The 20,000-nt window shown below is 47.4% G+C and overlaps 1 protein-coding gene across 1 annotated transcript in view; it reads right to left on the bottom strand.

The window, feature by feature from the left end:
* myo5ab (myosin VAb) overlaps nucleotides 1-17,085 on the bottom strand; it is a 44,591-nt gene extending 27,506 nt beyond the window's left edge. The window contains exons 1-16 of the mRNA XM_062546535.1: nucleotides 16,915-17,085; nucleotides 14,119-14,229; nucleotides 13,744-13,921; nucleotides 10,034-10,178; nucleotides 9,706-9,862; nucleotides 9,262-9,405; nucleotides 7,911-7,992; nucleotides 7,558-7,665; nucleotides 6,773-6,879; nucleotides 5,890-6,155; nucleotides 3,748-3,829; nucleotides 2,412-2,552; nucleotides 1,978-2,103; nucleotides 1,529-1,612; nucleotides 662-796; nucleotides 102-199 (exon numbers count right to left, since the gene is read on the bottom strand). Of these exons, the coding sequence (XP_062402519.1) occupies nucleotides 102-199; nucleotides 662-796; nucleotides 1,529-1,612; nucleotides 1,978-2,103; nucleotides 2,412-2,552; nucleotides 3,748-3,829; nucleotides 5,890-6,155; nucleotides 6,773-6,879; nucleotides 7,558-7,665; nucleotides 7,911-7,992; nucleotides 9,262-9,405; nucleotides 9,706-9,862; nucleotides 10,034-10,178; nucleotides 13,744-13,921; nucleotides 14,119-14,229; nucleotides 16,915-16,941 (1,991 nt within the window). The 5' untranslated portion in view covers nucleotides 16,942-17,085. The remainder of the gene's footprint in view (nucleotides 1-101; nucleotides 200-661; nucleotides 797-1,528; nucleotides 1,613-1,977; nucleotides 2,104-2,411; nucleotides 2,553-3,747; nucleotides 3,830-5,889; nucleotides 6,156-6,772; nucleotides 6,880-7,557; nucleotides 7,666-7,910; nucleotides 7,993-9,261; nucleotides 9,406-9,705; nucleotides 9,863-10,033; nucleotides 10,179-13,743; nucleotides 13,922-14,118; nucleotides 14,230-16,914) is intronic.
* Between the last annotated feature and the right edge of the window lie 2,915 nt (nucleotides 17,086-20,000).

Here is a 20,000-nt window from a genome sequence, read left to right as displayed (position 1 = left end):
CACACAGGTCTTACGTGAAGGGGTCCTTGTGGTCGTTGGGTTTGATGCAGCGTACAGGACACACACACACACACACACACACACACACACACGGGTCTTACGTGAAGGGGGCCTTGTGGTCGTTGGGCTTGATGCAGCGCACATAGTGGGCCGCGGTGGCGTTCAGAGTGTCCATGAGCTGGTGCAGAGAGTTGCGGAACTGGAGGAGGAGATGGAACACTGGGGTGATCACACACACTTCATCCACTACTCTACAGCCCCACTGTGTGTGTGTGTGTGTGTGTTTCAGAGACCTTCAAGCTGATGCTTTTCCAGGTGTGTGTGTGTGTGTGTGTGCACGCCTGTGTGTGTCCCAAAGCGTTGTACACATGTCAATAATGTTACAGGTGTGTGTGTGGTTACACATGTCAATAATGTTACAGGTGTGTGTGGGGTTAAACATGTCCATAATGTTACAGGTGTGTGTGTGTGTGTGTGTGTGTGTGTGTGTGTGTGTGTGTGTGTGTGTGGGGTTAAACGCCCCAAGGGCACAACAGAGGAAACCGGGAATTGAACCCACAATTTTTCAGGCTACGACATGCTCTAGCTCAGCTCTCACCGCCACACACACACACACACACACACACACACACACACACTTGAGTATGAGTATGGCACAGACCTGCAGGCTGACGCTCTTGCGAGTGTGTGTGAGTCGTGTGCTGCTGCGTGACGTCTTCAGGCGAGTGTGAGCAGGTCCTCCTCCAGCTGCAGACACACACTCCTCCTCCTCCACCAGCTCCAGCAGCAGCTCAAACTGACTCAGCAAACACACACACACACACACACGCACACGCACACACGCACACACAAGCACACACACACACACACGCACACACACACGCACACACACACACACACACACACACACAAGCGCGTATACACACACACACACACGCACACACACACACACACACTCACACACACACACACAAGCAGAAGAACAGAAAACAGATGAACCCAAAACAGACGGGACTACCTCTATTAAGGGATCAGTTGCTATTGCAGAATCTAGTCCAACTAATCTAGAATCTAGTCCAACTAATCTAGAATCTAGTCCAACTAATCTAGAATCTAGTCCAACTAATCTAGAATCTAGTCCAACTAATCTAGAATCTAGTCCAACTAATCTAGAATCTAGTCCAACTAATCTAGAATCTAGTCCAACTAATCTAGAATCTAGTCCAACTTCTTGTTTGACGTGAGAAAGTAGCCTCAACAGCCAGCCTGTTTAAAAATGACAGTCCTTGTTCCTAAAACTCTTTCACATTGTGTTTAGTGTTTTTTGAAGGTGGAACACCTAGCTTGGTACATCCTGCCACCATTGCGGCTGTCTTGGAGACAACAGTCCAACTAATGTGGATTTGTCACAGCGCATCAGAAGTAATGTGCTCGGATCTGACTGGATTACTATGTGTATGAATGAAAGAGTGAGTGTGTGTGTGTGTGTGTGTGTGTGTGTGTGTGTGTGTGTGTGGACTGGACCCACCTTACTGGACCTCAGGACACTGATCTGCTCCTCATTCACTGTGTCTTTATTCTTCTCCAGAAACCCCTCACACTCGTACTCCACCTGAGAGAGAGAGAGAAAAAGAGAGAGAGAGAGAGAGGGAATGAGCAGAGAATGTATGAGGCTGTGCTGTGCTGTGCTGTGCTGTGCTGTGCTGTGCTGTGTTGTGTTGTGTTGTGTTGTGTTGTGTTGTGTTGTGTTGTGTTGTGTTGTGTTGTGTTGTGTTGTGTTGTGTTGTGTTGTGTTGTGTTGTGTTGTGTTGTGTTGTGTTGTGCTGTGCTGTGCTGTGCTGTGCTGTGCTGTGCTGTGCTGTGCTGTGCTGTGTTGCGCTGTGCTGTGCTGTGCTGTGCTATGCTGTGCTGTGTTGCGCTGTGTCGTGCTGCGCTGTGCTGTGCTGTGCTGTGTTGTGCTGTGCTGTGCTGTGCTACCTTGTCGGCGAAGTGCAGGACGATGAAGGCGGAGTTGGACATGCGCGGCTTCTGGAAGTGAGCGCTGCTCTTCTCGTGGGAGCTGTACAGCTTCTGGGCCCACGACCCGTCAGAACCTTTAGGCATCTGAGCACACACACACACGCACACACACACACACACACACACACATACACACACACACACACATGCGTCAGAACCTTTAGGCAACTGAGCAGACAACACGGTCAACACTGACCACTTTAATATTTAGTAAACACAGAAAAGCTCATTTAGCAGACTGTAGGCTGTAGCACTGTGGAGTAATAGCATTCTTCACTGGCATACTGGCCACTGTAAATATGTGTGTGTGTGTGTGTGTGTGTGTGTGTGTGTGTGTGTGTGTGTGTGTGTGTGTGTGTGTGTGTGTGTGTGTGTGTGTGTGTGTGTGTTACTCTGCATTCTTCATCCAGCAGGTCCAGAATGCCCATCTTGGCTTCGATCAGGCTGATACAGGGCTGGTTGTCATGGAAATCAATCAGTGTCCATGGGATGTCCTCCTTCATGTACTCCTCCTGCTCCAGCTTAAACACATGCTGATACACACACACAGTGCTGCTTAGAGACATTCTAATGGGGAATACACACACACACACACACACACAGCTTAAACATGTATTGATGGACACATACACAGCTTAAAAACATACTAAGAAGGAGTACACACACACACACACACACACGCGCGCGCTGAAGAGGACCTTACACCAGGGTCATTCCGTGTGATATCAGATAAGGTTGTAGCTGCACCTTCTCAGATTTTGTTCAAACCTTGATATCAAGACTGGGTCCCAGCACCAAGGCCTGTAGAATATCTCTATTCAAACTCTGGGCCAGATGTACTAATGTTTTGCACCCATTTCAGGCATAACGTGCGCGTATAAACATGGGGAGGATATGTACAAACAGGCCGCAATGAGAGAAACGTGCAGACTGCCTGCCGTGGGAGCTGAGAATGGCTATTTGCGCTTTTCCGTGTCATGCATATTAATTCCTGGGCGGATCAGCTGAAAATGGGTGTAACGCGCAAATACAGGGGAGGAGAGGTGCTAGTAGCGATTGATTAAGTATTCCGCCATATGTATGAAAACAGTGCACGTATATTTTGTGTTGAAAAACTGCCGCCTGCTAAAAACAGGTGTAATCCAATTTTGCGGTTGACTACGCCTCTTAGAAAAACTTTTAGAGACAGCTGAATCAGTATTCAGAGCATCAGTTTTCTTCATTGTACTATGTCAAAAGCAACCTTAACTTTCGTTTGCCTCTCTAATATCGTATTGTCTCTTTCACGACATAGCCCACACTTCTCAATCTGTTAGACTAGGTATTAATTAAGTAATAGCTCTCGTCTACAGTAAGTGCAGTAAATAGTTCAAGTGTTTTTTTAAAGTAGATTAGTAGAACTACTAGGCCTACTCTGTCTGTTGCTGCTTGTTGACATCTTTGTATCATGTAAGATCGCTAAACTTTGATTCTTTTTAATGTTGCAATATTCAACTGCGCTTGTGGTTCAGCTCTGCACGTACGCAATTGGTGTTGTAGAGGGGGCGGGTGCGAGCGCTGTTAACGTAATGAAGTGACAGCTTAGTAAATTCCACGCAATATAGTAAAGCACAGTGTTCGCATTCTGCGCATACGAAAATTCGGTATTAGCGCCGTCTTAGTACATCTGGCCCTCTATGTCTTCAGATTTTCATTCCTTGTATTCAGAATAAGCTCAATACAACTCACCAAGTTAAACTGCTGTTGGAGCTTCTCATTGGCATAATTGATGCAGAACTGTTCAAAGCTGTTGACCTCAAACGTCTCAAACCTACATCACAGCAAACACACCAATCAGCTTAGAGAGCAAACCTGCATCACACAGCAAACACACCAATCAACTTAGAGATCAAACCTGCATCACGGCAAACACACCAATCATCTTAGAAAAGATCAAGCCAAACATTACAGCAGTCTGCAGGTCAACATACAATGGGCACCTCCTAAAAGCAGAATAGCAGTTGGCTGTTTGAACAGATGTAGGGAAATAAAACTGATGCTATCTGCCCTCCTGCTGCCTGACCAAGGCCAGGCCAGAGCGGCTAGTAGAGCACTACACTGCATTCAGCTCAGCTGCCTCAGCACTGGTTGCTATGGAGCTGCTCTTCTGCCTCAGCACTGGTTGCTATGGAGCTGCTCTTCTTCATCAGCACTGGTTGCTAGGGAGCTGCTCTTCTGCCTCAGCACTGGTTGCTATGGAGCCCATCTTCATCATCAGCACTGGTTGCTATGGAGCTCCTCATCTAGATCAGCACTGTCTGCTATGCAAACTTACAGTGAAGCCCTCAAATGGACCCAGACAGCCTCCTGCTGCAGCATATTCCCTCTCAGTAATGGGGGCAGTACAGCATATTCCCTCTCAGTAATGGGGGCAGTACAGCATATTACCCTAGACTCACACCATGGGGGCAGTACAGCATATTACCCTAGACTCACACCATGGGGGCAGTACAGCATATTACCCTAGACTCACACCATGGGGGCAGTACAGCATATTACCCTAGACTCACACCATGGGGGCAGTACAGCATATTACCCTAGGCTCACACCATGGGGGCAGTACAGCATATTACCCTAGACTCACACCATGGGGGCAGTACAGCATATTACCCTAGACTCACACCATGGGGGCAGTACAGCATATTACCCTAGGCTCACACCATGGGGGCAGTACAGCATATTACCCTAGACTCACACCATGGGGGCAGTACAGCATATTACCCTAGACTCACACCATGGGGGCAGTACAGCATATTAACCTAGGCTCACACCATGGGGGCAGTATAGTTTATTAACCTAGGCTCACACCATGGGGACAGTACAGCATATTACCCTAGGCTCACACCATGGGGGCAGTACAGCATATTACCCTAGACTCACACCATGGGGGCAGTACAGCATATTACCCTAGACTCACACCATGGGGGCAGTACAGCATATTACCCTAGGCTCACACCATGGGGGCAGTATAGTTTATTAACCTAGGCTCACACCATGGGGACAGTACAGCATATTACCCTAGGCTCACACCATGGGGGCAGTACAGCATATTACCCTAGGCTCACACCATGGGGGCAGTACAGCATATTGCCCTAGACTCACACCATGGGGGCAGTACAGCTTCCCTAGGCTCACACACTTGGGGCAGTAGAGTGCTGCATGTTCTCTTTCATTAGTAGTCCAGTTTCATCTGCCACATCTTTAAGGTTTCCTCACTGTTTATTCTCATCACAGATTCATCTCCCAGTATGGACGAGCTGCTGCTACTGTGCACACACATCAAACATCACACATCACCACCTGACTGTTGATGTCTAGAACCGGCATACCCACCCACAGATATCTAGAACCCGCATACCCACCCACAGATATCTAGAACCGCGTACCCACCCACAGATATCTAGAACCGCGTACCCACCCACAGATATCTAGAACCGAGTACCCACCCACAGATATCTAGAACCCGCATACCCACCCTTAAATGTCTAGAACGCGCATACCTACCCATAGATGTCTAGAACCAGCATACCCACCCATAGATATCTAGAACCCGCATACCCACTCACAGATATCTAGAACCCGCGTACCCACTCACAGATATCTAGAACCTGCGTACACACTCACAGATATCTAGAACCCGCGTACCCACCCACGGATATCTAGAACCCGCGTACCCACCCATAGATGTCTAGAACCCGCATGCCCATTGCCCACCCACAGATATCTAGAACCCGCGTACACACCCACAGACATCTAGAACCCGCGTACACACTCACAGATATCTAGAACCGGCATACCCACCCACAGATATCTAGAACCCGGCGTACCCACCCATAGATGTCTAGAACCCCGATGAAGGCGTGTCTGTTGCCAGCGTTGTGCAGCGCTGCGTTGATGCGGAGCACGGTCCAGCTGAAGAGGCGGGCGTACACGTGCTTGGCCAGGGCATCGCGCCCACTCTGCGCCTGCACTCCGGACATGGCTTTGGTGTACGTCTCCGACGCCGTCTTCAGCTTCCTGTGGCACAGCCAATGAGACATCTCCTTCACGGGCACGCCCATCAGCTCACAGAACGTCAGCAGGGAAGGGCTGTCTGGCTACAACAACACCAACAACAACAACAACAACATCAACACAAACAAACCAGAAACAGCCTCAGCCTCAGGTCAGGAGAAATACTTATAGCCAGACAGTCCTGTTGCCCTGGATACAGTCCTGTTGCCCTGGATACAGTCCTGTTGCCCTGGATACAGTCCTGTTGCCCTGGATACAGTCCTGTTGCCCTGGATACAGTCGTGTTGCCCTGGATACAGTCCTGTTGCCCTGGATACCTGCTTGTAGACTGGTATGTCACTGGGCAGGTGTTGCGGACTGCTATGTAATGACTATCTGATAGCATCCACTTACACACAGGCTTTATGTACTCGTATAAAATGAACATCGACTCACACACACACATATGTTACAGACTGGAACATCCACTCTCTCATCCATGCACACACACACACACACACACACACACACACACACACACACGCACACACGCACACACGCACACACACACACACACAGGTGTTATAGACTGGAACATCCACTCACTCTCTCACACACACACAGGTGTTATAGATGGGAACATCCACTCTCTCTCACTCTCGCACACACACACACACACACACACACACACACACGTATATAGTGAGCATCTAGTACTCACACACACAGTGCTGCTGTCAGCCCCCCGCGGCCTGATCTCCACGTTCCCCAGATGAAGAACTCCGGCCAGGATCCTGAACAGACCCATCTGCTGGGTCTCATCGATGCCTGGGGACGTTCAACACAAACACATGGACACGTTCAACACACACATGGACACGTTCAACACACATACACGGGGACGTTCAACACACACACATGGCCACGTTCAACACACACATGGACACGTTCAACACACATACACGGGGACGTTCAACACACACATGGACACGTTCAACACACATACACGGGGACGTTCAACACACACATGGACACGTTCAACACAAACACATGGGCATGTTCAACACACACACATGGACACGTTCAACACACATACACGGGGACGTTCAACAGACACACATGGGAACGTTCAACACAAACACATGGGCATGTTCAACACACACACATGGACACGTTCAACACACATACACGGGGACGTTCAACACACACACATGGGGACGTTCAACACACACACATGGACACGTTCAACACACATACACGGGGACGTTTAACACACACACATGGGGACGTTCAACACAGAGTTACAGGCATGTTCAACACATGCATATGGGGACGTTCAACACAGACATATGGGCATATTCAACACATATACTGTACATGGGCTGAGAGTTAAGCTCAGGGACAGGCATGCATGGATGGATGGATGGATGGATGGATAGATAGAGGCATGGAGGGATGGATGGATGGATATGCTAGGATGGGTGTGCACCAGGTTAATGTCCTTACCCAACATGGTCAAAGCCCTCCTGGTGGCAGTCATCTCTTTCCCGTCGTCCACTGCCTCTATTACGAGGCTCTTCCCCTGGTTGGTGAAATGGAAGTCATCTGCCCGGCCTTAGAGAGGACAAATACTCCTCAAAACATGTGACTCCAATTCTATTCCTGTCTATGGTAATCTCTACAAATGACTTTATGCTACATACACACACACACTCAGCTGACCAATCCCAACAATAACACACACAGACACAGACACACACACACACCCCTCTATTCTTTATTTGAGCTTGATTTAGAGGACTTGATTCTGAAGAGACTTAATGAAACAGAAAGGGAGTGTTGCTTGAGATGGAACATACCTAATTTCAGGTCCTTAAATTCAGGAGTGTGAGAGCAAGCGCACAGCTGATAAAATATATGATAGTTCCGCTCCTCACTGGCCTATAGAGACATCATTCAACAGACATGTCACTCAACAGACACATCACTCAACAAACACATTCAACAGACACATTCAACAGACACATTCAACAGACATCTGATATCCACAGTGACTTACTACCTAGATGCTAGATCTACATTATGCACTGTGACTGAACCCATGGCTAAGTGCTATTAGCTATTAGCTATATTATACTGAACCCATGGCTAAGTGCTATTACTGTAGCTACATTATGTACTGAACCCATGGCTAAATGCTATTAGCTACATTATATACTGAACCCATGGCTAAGTGATATTACTGTAGCTACATTATACTGAACCCATGGCTAAGTGCTATTAGCTATTCTCACATGTACTGAACCCATTGGAATAGTTGTTATTAAGCACTTTGTTCTAGCACTGAAAGAGGAGTGTTTAGCATGAGGTATTATTAAACCCCTTACTCCAGTGGGGCTGCTTCAGGAACACTGGATGCTTGCAAACATAGCACATCATTCCAGAAATAACTCCTGCTCTAAAATAGCTGACCTGCTGGAAACAGATCTGATCTTTTCCACCTAATCTAGTTTCATGCCGAGTCTCCTTTGTGCAAGCATCTCGTAGAGGATCAAAGCTCTCTGGTGTGTGTGTAGAGGCAGAGGAAACACTCGACGGCCCTCTATATTGCATTATATGCTTACTGACTACAGAGGAAGGGAGAGGCCCACAGTGACTCACAGCCTTGTGTCTGCCTGAGGGTTTAATTAGACATTCGCCTGAGAGACGCTCTGTGCAGACACATCACTAAAAACATCACCCATTATATGGCAGAAGCATGTACTGCAACATGCCGGCAAACACACTAATGCTGTGAGTGCAGCAAGCAACGCTCACCTGGGACACCACTCTAGACTAAACACCACTCTAGTCTAAACACCACTCTAGTCTAAACACCACTCTAAACACCACTCTAGTCTAAACACCACTCTAAACACCACTCCAGTCTAAACACCACTCCAGTCTAAACACCACTCTAGTCTAAACACCACTCTAAACACCACTCTAGTCTAAACACCACTCTAAACACCACTCTAATCACCACTCTAATCACCACTCTATACACCACTCTATACACCACTCTATACACCACTCTAGACACCACTTTAAACACCACTCTATACTAAACACCACTCTATACACCACTCTAGACTAAACATCACTCTAGACTAATCACCACTCTTGACTAATCACCATTCTGGACTAAACACCACTCTGGACTTCACTCACCTGGAACACGACTCTGGACTTCTCCAGCAGGTACGTCCTCATGTTGGCCCCCATCATCTGGTACTTCCTGTCAAACCCAATCTCAATGTACTTCCCAAAGCGGCTGCTGTTGTCATTGCGGGTGGTTTTGGCATTCCCAATGGCCTGTGGAGAATAGTACTGTTCCACACATCAGTCAGAAAACGACCAGAACACAACATTCAAGAAACGACCAGAAAACGACCAGAACACAACATTCAGACAATGAGAACAACACAGGAGAAGAGGCACTCTGGCCAGTACTGGCAGTCGTAGAGGTGCTTTGGAAGTAAACGTACTTCCTTTTTAACGTGGGATTATAAACTAAACCACCTCAGAAGTTCATAGTTTAACTGACCAAACCAAACTAAACAGAAGGCAACTAGCGGAAACGGTCCAGGCCTCTCGACTCCCCCGTGTCCTCACCTCCATGATGGGACTGGACGCCAGCACACGCTCCTCGATATTGGCCTCGCCTGACGCCCCGCTGACTGTGGCGAAGTACCTCATGGCGTATTTGGCCGAGACCGTCTTCCCTGCCCCAGATTCCCCACTCACTATGATGGACTGGTTCTTCTCATCTCTGGGGGGGTAAATTCAACACTGTGAGTTTGTGTGGGTGGGTGGGTGTGAGTGTGTGTGTACGTGGGGTGGGGGGGGGGGGGGGGGGGGTCATGTTGGTCAACCTGTTAAACTGCAAATACAAACGTAAGAAGCGTAACTGTATCAGAGAAGTCAGGAGCGGAGTGCACACCTGGCCATCTGCTTGAAGGCCTCTTCAGCCACCGCAAAGATGTGGGGGTCCATGTCCCCCATGTTCTGACCACTGTACGCGTTAATGATGTCACAGCCATAGATGGGCAGAGACTCGTATGGATTGATGGCTACCAACACAATGCCTGAAGAGAGCCAGCAGAGAAACACACACACACACACACACACACACACACACACACACACACACACACACACACACACACACACACACACACACAGTTTGGATTCAACGATGGGCACAGACTTGTATGGATTGACGCCATCAACACAATGCCTGAAAACAGCAGAGGAAAACCAATGAAACTCAAGAGTACATATGTGTCAATCACAGGGACCAATGAAACTCAAGAGTACATATGTGTCAATCACAGGGACCAATGAAACTCAAGAGTACATATGTGTCAATCACAGGGACCAATGAAACTCAAGAGTACATATGCATCAATCACAGGGACCAATGAAACTCAAGAGTACATCAATCACAGGAACCAATGAAACTCAAGAGTACATCAATCACAGGAACCAATGAAACTCAAGAGTACATCAATCACAGGAACCAATGAAACTCAAGAGTACATCAATCACAGGAACCAATGAAACTCAAGAGTACATCAATCACAGGAACCAATGAAACTCAAGAGTACATCAATCACAGGAACCAATGAAACTCAAGAGTGTATCGATCACAGGGACCAATGAAACTCAAGAGTACATATGCGTCAATCACAGGGACCAATGAAACTCAAGAGTACATATGCATCAATCACAGGGACCAATGAAACTCAAGAGTACATATGCATCAATCACAAGGACCAATGTATGATTAAGCTGAGTTTTTCATTCTCAAATACAACCCCAAATCAGAAAAAGTTGGGACATTGTGTAAAATGTGAATAAAAACAGAATGCAACCATCAGAAAATCTCTTATTAATTAGAAAAAAAGGACACAGACAACAATTTGACTGTTTCATGGGAAATATATGTTAATTTTGAATTTGATACCAGCAACACGTTTCAAAAACGTTGGGATGAGGGTAACAAAATGCTGGGAAAGTTGTGTAATGATAAAGAAAACAAAAGGAGGAATGTTTCACATCTAATTGACTGGCTAATCTAGCTATCACCATACTAGCTATCTAGCTATCACCATACTAAGGTCTAATTCGGGTGACTGGCTAATCTAGCTATCACCATACTAAGGTCTAATTCGGGTGACTGGCTAATCTAGCTACCACCATACTAAGGTCTAATTCGGGTGACTGGCTAATCTAGCTATCACCATACTAAGGTCTAATTCGGGTTACTGGCTGATCTAGCTATCACCATACTAAGGTCTAATTAGGGTGACTGGCTAATCTAGCTATCACCATACTAAGGTCTAATTGGGGTGACTGGCTAATCTAGCTAGCACCATACTAAGGTCTAATTAGGGTGACTGGCTAATCTAGCTATCACCATACTACGGTCTAATTAGGGTGACTGGCTAATCTAGTTACCACCATACTACGGTCTAATTCGGGTGACTGGCTAATCTAGCTACCACCATACTACGGTCTAATTCGGGTGACTGGCTAATCTAGCTAGCACCATACTAAGGTCTAATTCGGGTGACTGGCTAATCTAGCTAGCACCATACTAAGGTCTAATTAGGGTGACTGGCTAATCTAGCTAGCACCATACTAAGGTCTAATTCGGGTGACTGGCTAATCTAGCTAGCACCATACGAAGCTCCATTTTTAAGACTGAACATTAGCATGGGGAGTCTGCTCTTTATTTCTACTGCACAAGAGGAGTGATCAGTGGGCATCGTTCGCACCGTACGCTTGGACAGTCCTTCAGCCAATCAGACCAACGATCCAGTGTGTCTTTTGGATAAGCTAGTTTGTGATTGGACCCACAGGTTGTGGACAGGAAGCAGGAGAGATAGATGTGCAGGTCAGGCAGGGTTCACCCAGACTAGTGACTGGCAGCAGGTTTGGGCTTGAACCCAGATCTGTGTCTGTAAGAAGATCACTGTATGGGCTCAGGAACCCCTCTGATAACCACTGTCTAGGAGCACAGTTTGATACTCAACTCAGAAAGGGTATTGGGTCACCTGTCTTGACCCCCATATGACCTTCAGTCACATCCTATTCTTAATCCATAGGGTTTAATATGACGTCACATCCTATTCTTAATCCATAGGGTTCAATATGACTTCAGTCACATCCTATTCTTAATCCATAGGGTTTAATATGACGTCACATCTTATTCTTAATCCATAGGGTTTAATATGACTTCAGTCACATCCTATTCTTAATCCATAGGGTTTAATATGACGTCACATCCTATTCTTAATCCATAGGGTTCAATATGACTTCAGTCACATCCTATTCTTAATCCATAGGGTTCAATATGACTTCAGTCACATCCTATTCTTAATCCATAGGGTTTAATATGACTTCAGTCACATCCTATTCTTAATCCATAGGGTTTAATATGACTTCAGTCACATCCTATTCTTAATCCATAGGGTTTATGATGACGTCACATCCTATTCTTAATCCATAGGGTTCAATATGACTTCAGTCACATCCTAATCTTAATCCATAGGGTTCAATATGACTTCAGTCACATCCTATTCTTAATCCATAGGGTTTAATATGACGTCACATCCTATTCTTAATCCATAGGGTTTAATATGACGTCACATTCTATTCTTAATCCATAGGGTTTAATATGACGTCACATCCTATTCTTAATCCATAGGGTTCAATATGACGTCACATCCTATTCTTAATCCATAGGGTTTAATATGACGTCACATCCTATTCTTAATCCATAGGGTTTAATATGACGTCGGTCTGTCCTTTGTAGCTGTAACAGCTTCAACTCTTCTGGGATATGAGGTTGTATTTTTACCACACAAAAACCTTTCAAAGTCACCAGACACCCACACACCCATACACATTGTGTAACTAAAGACGTGAGTGTGTTTGTCCATGTTGGTGAAGCATGTCCCTAACAAGCCGACAGATATGACATGGTAACCGTGTCACTAACAAGCTGACAGATATGACACGCTAACTCCAAAGTCTATAGTCCAACAGCTCCAGGAGTCTGTGCCTACCGCAGTATGTGTGTGTGTGTGTGTGTGTGTGTGTGTGTGTGTGTGTGTGTGTGTATGTGTATGTATATGTGTATGTGTGTGTGTATGTATGTGTGTGTATGTGTGAATATGTATGTGTGTGTGTGTATATGTGTGTGTGTGTATGTGTATGTGTATGTGTATGTGTGTGTGTATGTGTATGTGTATGTGTATGTGTATGTGTATGTGTATGTGTATGTGTATGTGTATGTGTGTGTGTATATGTGTGTGTGTGTGTGTGTGTGTGTGTATATGTATGTGTGTGTGTGAATATGTATGTGTGTGTGTGTGAGTGTGTGTACCTACCGCAGTATGTGTAGATGATTCGGTGAAGCGCGCTCTCAGGTTGTGCAGCACGGCCGGTTCGTGCAGGTAGCTGAGGTGTGTGTGTGTGTGTGTGTGTGTGTGTGTGTGTGTGTGTGTGTGCGTGTGTGTACGTACCGCAGTAGGTGTAGATGAGTCGTGAGTCGCTAAAGCGCACTCTCAGGTTGTGTAGCACGGCAGGCTCGTGCAGGTAGCTGAGGTGTGTGTGTGTGTGTGTGTGTGTGTGTGTACGTACCGCAGTAGGTGTAGATGAGTCGTGAGTCGCTAAAGCGCACTCTCAGGTTGTGGAGCACGGCAGGCTCGTGCAGGTAGCTGAGTGCCGTCAGGTCGTTCTCCCCCACCAGGATATCGGGGTTACGCAGGGGGGGCAGCAGGGGCAGGGGGGGGGCCTTCACAAGCTTGTGCTCCAACTCCTGACAACCACAACAACCAATCAGCACACACACACACACACACACACACACACACACACACACACACACACACATCTGTAACCGTCGCTGGCAGGAGGCCTGAAACGGCATCTTGGTGGCCCCAGCGCTGAGGACGCACACGCGCACACAAACACACACACACACACAAACACACACACACACCCTGCGTAACTTACGGTGCCATCATCCAGCTGCAGCAGTAGCGACGTGTCTCCAGGTGTGTAGGCCCTCAGCAGGTCCGCTGGACGCCACACCTCCACCTGGTCAGGGATCCACACACGCGCACCCTGCAGAGAGAACACACACACACACACACACACCTCCACCTGGTCAGCGATCCACACACGCGCACCCTGCAGGAAGACGGAAGACGGAGACGGAGACGGACACAGAGACAGAGAGGCTTGCTGTATGGTTTGGGCAGGACCCTCAATAGAACACACTTACGGCCCCGGCAGTGGCGCAACTGGCTGGGGCACCTGCACCGTACGCCGGCGACCCGGGTTCGATTCCCGCCCCGTGGTCCTTTCCGGATCCCACCCCGACTCTCTCTCCCACTCACTTCCTGTCACTCTCTCTACTGTCCTGTCCATTAAAGGCATAAAAAGCCCAAAAAACAATCTTAAAAAAAAAAAAAAAAATAGAACACACTTACTCCTGCTGTATGGGCAGGACACACACTACTCCTGCTGTATGGTTTAGGACACACACTACTCCTGCTGTATGGTTTAGGGGCAGCCGTGGTGTACTGGTTAGCGCATCGGGCTTGTAACCGGAGGGTTGTCGGTTCGATCCCCGACCAGTCCACCACGGCTGAAGTGCCCTTGAGCAAGGCACCTAACCCCTCACTGCTCCCCGAGCGCCGCTGGTTGGGCAGGCAGCTCACTGCTCTGGGTTGTGTGATTCACCTCACTGTGTGTTCACTGTGTGCTGTGTGTTCACTAATTCGGTTAAATTGGGTTAAATGCAGAGAACTGAATTTCCCTCACGGGATCAAAAAAGTATATATTCTATTCTATTCTATTGGTTTAGGACACACACTACTCCTGCTGTATGGGCAGGACACACACTACTCCTGCTGTATGGGCAGGACACACACTACTCCTGCTGTATGGTTTAGGACACACACTACTCCTGCTGTATGGTTTAGGACACACACTACTCCTGCTGTATGGTTTAGGACACACATTACTCCTGCTGTATGGTTTAGGACACACATTACTCCTGCTGTATGGGCAGGACACACACTACTCCTGCTGTATGGTTTAGGACACACATTACCCCTGCTGTATGGTTTAGGACACACACTACTCCTGCTGTATGGGCAGGACACACACTACTCCTGCTGTATGGTTTAGGACACACACTACTCCTGCTGTATGGTTTAGGACACACACTACTCCTGCTGTATGGGCAGGACACACACTACTCCTGCTGTATGGTTTAGGACACACACTACTCCTGCTGTATGGTTTAGGACACACACTACTCCTGCTGTATGGTTTAGGACACACATTACTCCTGCTGTATGGGCAGGACACACACTACTCCTGCTGTATGGGCAGGACACACATTACTCCTGCTGTATGGTTTAGGACACACACTACTCCTGCTGTATGGGCAGGACACACATTTTTGTAGTCCAGTTAAGCTGTAGCGTATACACGGTGATCAAGCCCAATTGTTAATGCGCATCCTTGTCTATTTTAAGTTGCCGTACTGACTGAGACCCTTTCACACAAACACACGGGCATTTGTGGCCATCAGAGGGTGTTTTGGGGCGGTAACCAGGTACACCATGCTGAGGGTGTTTTGGGGCGGTAACCAGGTACACCATGCTGAGGGTGTTTTGGGGCGGTAACCAGGTACACCATGCTGAGGGTGTTTTGGGGCGGTAACCAGGTACACCATGCTGAGGGTGTTTTGGGGCGGTAACCAGGTACATCATGCTGTTGGAGGTGCAAACACACACATCACCATTGAAATCACACAGGAAACTCAATACTGTCTGCACCTCAGAGTGGTCAAGTTTGTGTGTCTCCATGGTTATGCTTTTTAAGTGGGTACATGTAGCCCAGCGTATGTAGACTATACCACTGCACACCCTGGACACCAGCGTTGGGAGGGGAGTTCTGCTGCCTGGACACCAGGTGTTGGGGGGGGGGGGGGGGGGTATGAGGACAGCTGCCTACACCAGCATGTTACTGGATCTTAGCGAGTAGACACTTGCCACTGCACATGCTGTGGGTGATCTGGGAGCACAAGTGCCATGCAAGCAGTTTACCCATGATGCAACAGTGTTTATGGTAAGGGGGGGGGGGCAAATATCAACGTCATGCCAGCCTAACCCTCCACTGTGTAGGTCGTCTATACAGTCAGCCCTCGCCACTACAAGCGAACAGGAGAAATCCCGGGTAATGCAGCCCAGCCATACTGGAGACCTGCTGGAATCTGAGAATCTCCGTAATTATCTGACAGATGAGCTCAGCGATATTGACACCAAAATGACAACTTAAGCAATAATCCCGAGCCATGTGCCATATGTCAGCAGGGCTGGAACTAAGCTCTTCTATGGCCACAGCTATTTAGCTGGTTTGTCAGCGTTTCCACTCTTTGTGATACCAGCTTACTTGATCACAGTGTGTCACCAGCAAAGAGAAACATAGTAACGGAAGTTACTGATGCAAAGCCGTTACTTTCCTTAACACCTACCAGCCTACGTAAAACTGATTATCTGTAACTTAGTGTGGGATTAACCAAGACAAAGCATGATTTATGACAATAATAAAGTAGTTAACCGCATTGAACTACCCTTTGTGAGAGTTACTCCATAACCAAATGTTAGCTACTGGTCGGAAACAAGCCTGATGTATATTTACTTTTCTAGGTGAGGCAATTAAACAACCATTAGTTTACTCATTAAAACATGCAGTTGCCTAACTTTTACAATGCTACTATGAACCAGAACTTACCTTTGAGTAAAGTTCCGAAGCTGCCATGTCACTTCTCTGTAAGCTACCAATACCAGTAACTTAAGTCACTGTCTTTCAATCGACAGTTGGATTTTTAAAAAACTACATTCATAAATACGTAATTCTGTGAACCGTGTAAAGCAGAGGGACAAGGCGTGAGTAACCTATGAGTTTTCCTTGAAGAGGTCTCTGCGCATTGTGGGAGTGCCAGGAGATAAATTGATTGAACGATAGACGAGACATTGCCACGCGTGAATGAACTAACCCATGATGACTGAAGCGCGTCTCCCGGTGGAGGAATTATGAACTTAAAAGGTATTTCAGCTGGTCTATTAATCCACTTCCTGCACTGACAACCACCATGCAACTTCAGTCAGGTTGTAGTCGAATGCATCAAAGTTTGTACTGATACTTAAGACTTTCAAGAAATATTTAAAGACTCATCTGTTCAAGCTTGCACTTTAATCTCTTACAGTTATGGTTTGAATATTTTTGTTTTTCAATATGAAAACGTTTCATAGTATTATCATCGTTGTTGATATAATTACTGTTATCATTATGCTTAATGTAGGCTTTTTAACAATGTAGTGCTGTATGTGGCTTTGTACAAAAGCCCTAACATACCCTTGGTGCCAGTGATGGCTTGCTGTGAGGCCTTCAGAGACTTGCCCAGAGTATGAGCTGTATTGGAGACCCCATAGTCTGACCCTTGTGTGACAGTGATGAGTGTGGGGCACCCTAGGGTGGCATAAGTCCGTGGAGCATCCTAGTGTGGCATAAGTACGTGGAGCATCCTAGTGTGGCATAAGTACGTGGAGCATCCTAGTGTGGCATAAGTACGTGGAGCATCCTAGGGTGGCATAAGTACGTGGAGCATCCTAGTGTGGCATAAGTACGTGGAGCATCCTAGTGTGGCATAAGTACGTGGAGCACCCTAGTGTGGCATAAGCACCCTAGGGTGGCATAAGTACGTGGAGCACCCTAGGGTGGCATAAGTACGTGGGGCATCCTAGTGTGGCATAAGTACGTGGAGCATCCTAGGGTGGCATAAGTACGTGGGGCATCCTAGGGTGGCATAAGTACGTGGGGCATCCTAGGGTGGCATAAGTACGTGGGGCATCCTAGGGTGGCATAAGTACGTGGGGCATCCTAGGGTGGCATAAGTACGTGGAGCATCCTAGTGTGGCATAAGTACGTGGGGCATCCTAGGGTGGCATAAGTACGTGGAGCATCCTAGGGTGGCATAAGTACGTGGAGCATCCTAGGGTGGCATATGATAACTGCCCCCTGCCTTGCGCCGCCCTTCTAGGTTGTAAGACACTGAATACAATTTGCTTTGTAAAGTGTTCAAATGACTAGCCATTTCTGAAATCTCTCTAAACTGATGTTAAGGCTTTCATATTCAGGAAACAAACTGATTATTAGCAACAGAAATGTAATATCGCGTGTTGCTATGAATTGAGAAAAATATATGTCTATTTTGAAGAAAAAACGTTTGTGAGTTGTTAACCACACACATATAAAAGCCCAGGATTTCCTCTAGAGAATGTAGGACTCCAACAGATCAGATGGTATAAATGCTGCTTGATTTAAAGGTCTTACACTCATGTCCACGCCACAGGACAAACATGAAGGTTATTTAGTACAGTCCACATAACACCAGCTCATCACCCAGCTCATTAGTAGACAGAACACTTTAAGTGTTCTGATGACTAGAATATCAGTCCTTAGTAGACAGGATACTTTAAGCATGAAACTTTTTAATGACTAAAATGACGCTGGAATACATGATGTGGAGTATAGTGCAAAAACTATTTATTTACAAAAACATTGGCACAGATGTGACAGTAAATGCGTGTGCACACCTCCGAGTTCATTCTCTACAAGTTTCCAGGCAACCGAAAGGAACTGGTGCTGTTTTCAGTTGGAGCACAGCGTAGCGGACACACACTCCGATTGGACGCACAGAAGGACAAAATATTGCCCAAGATTCCGCAGGCGGGTGATTGGTGTAAGGCCATTTGTAAAGTGGAGTGACTGGAGGGGGAGAGAGCCGTCTTGAACGTTCCCAGGTGGAGGGGGAGAGATCAGTCTCAGAGTGCCTGTGGAGTTGAACGTTCCCAGGTGGAGGGGGAGAGAGCCGTCTTGAACGTTCCCAGGTGGAGGGGGAGAGAGCAGTCCTCAGAGTGCCTGTGGAGTTGAACGTTCCCAGGTGGAGAGGGAGAGGAGAGAGCACTCTCAGAGTGCCTGTGGAGTTGAACGTTCCAGGTGGAGAGGGAGAGGGAGAGAGCAGTCTTGAACGCTCCCAGGTGGAGGTGGAGAGAGCAGTCTCAGAGTGCCTGTGGAGTTTGAACGTTCCCAGGTGGAGAGGGAGAGGGAGAGAGCACTCTCAGAGTGCCTGTGGAGTTGAACGCTCCCAGGTGGAGGTGGAGATGGAGAGAGAGCAGTCTTGAACGTTCCCAGGTGGAGGTGGAGACGGAGAGAGCAGTCTTGAACGCTCCCAGGTGGAGGTGGAAAGGGAACGACACCTCAGAGCAGTCGGAGAGGCGGACACGTGCGCAGAGAATCCGTGAGATACGACCAGGTAGACATCTCATAATGCAGACGACCAGGTAGACATCTCATAATGCAGACGACCAGGTAGACATCTCATAATGCAGACGACCAGGTAGACATCTTCATAATGCAGACGACCAGTAGACATCTCATAATGCAGACGACCAGGTAGACATCTCATAATGCAGACGACATCCTCAGGAATTAGCCTACCACTGTACCAACGCTAACATCCAGAGCCGTGCCATCACTCCCATCATAACAACATGTATAAACACCTCCCACCACATCTACAGCACACGCTAACTTTAGCCTGGTGGACACAGAAGGCTCCCTCACAGCCGGTAACGCTGATAACAGATCATTCTCACACGGTGCTGGTCAACAGGAATGGAGCACTGGCCACTACCGGCCCACTCTGGTCACCAATGGTGGAGGTGGTCTTGCTTCCCCACAGCTCAGAGCACTTGTGCAGGAGAGGGGAAGGAGTGGAGGGGAGGAGAGGAGGAGGAGGAAATGAGGAAGAGAGG

This window comes from Sardina pilchardus, chromosome 10, assembly GCF_963854185.1.
Source record: "Sardina pilchardus chromosome 10, fSarPil1.1, whole genome shotgun sequence".
Classification (NCBI taxonomy): domain Eukaryota; kingdom Metazoa; phylum Chordata; class Actinopteri; order Clupeiformes; family Clupeidae; genus Sardina; species Sardina pilchardus.
The sequence above is the reverse complement of the archived record's forward strand: the minus strand, read 5'-3'. Positions and strand labels throughout refer to the sequence as shown.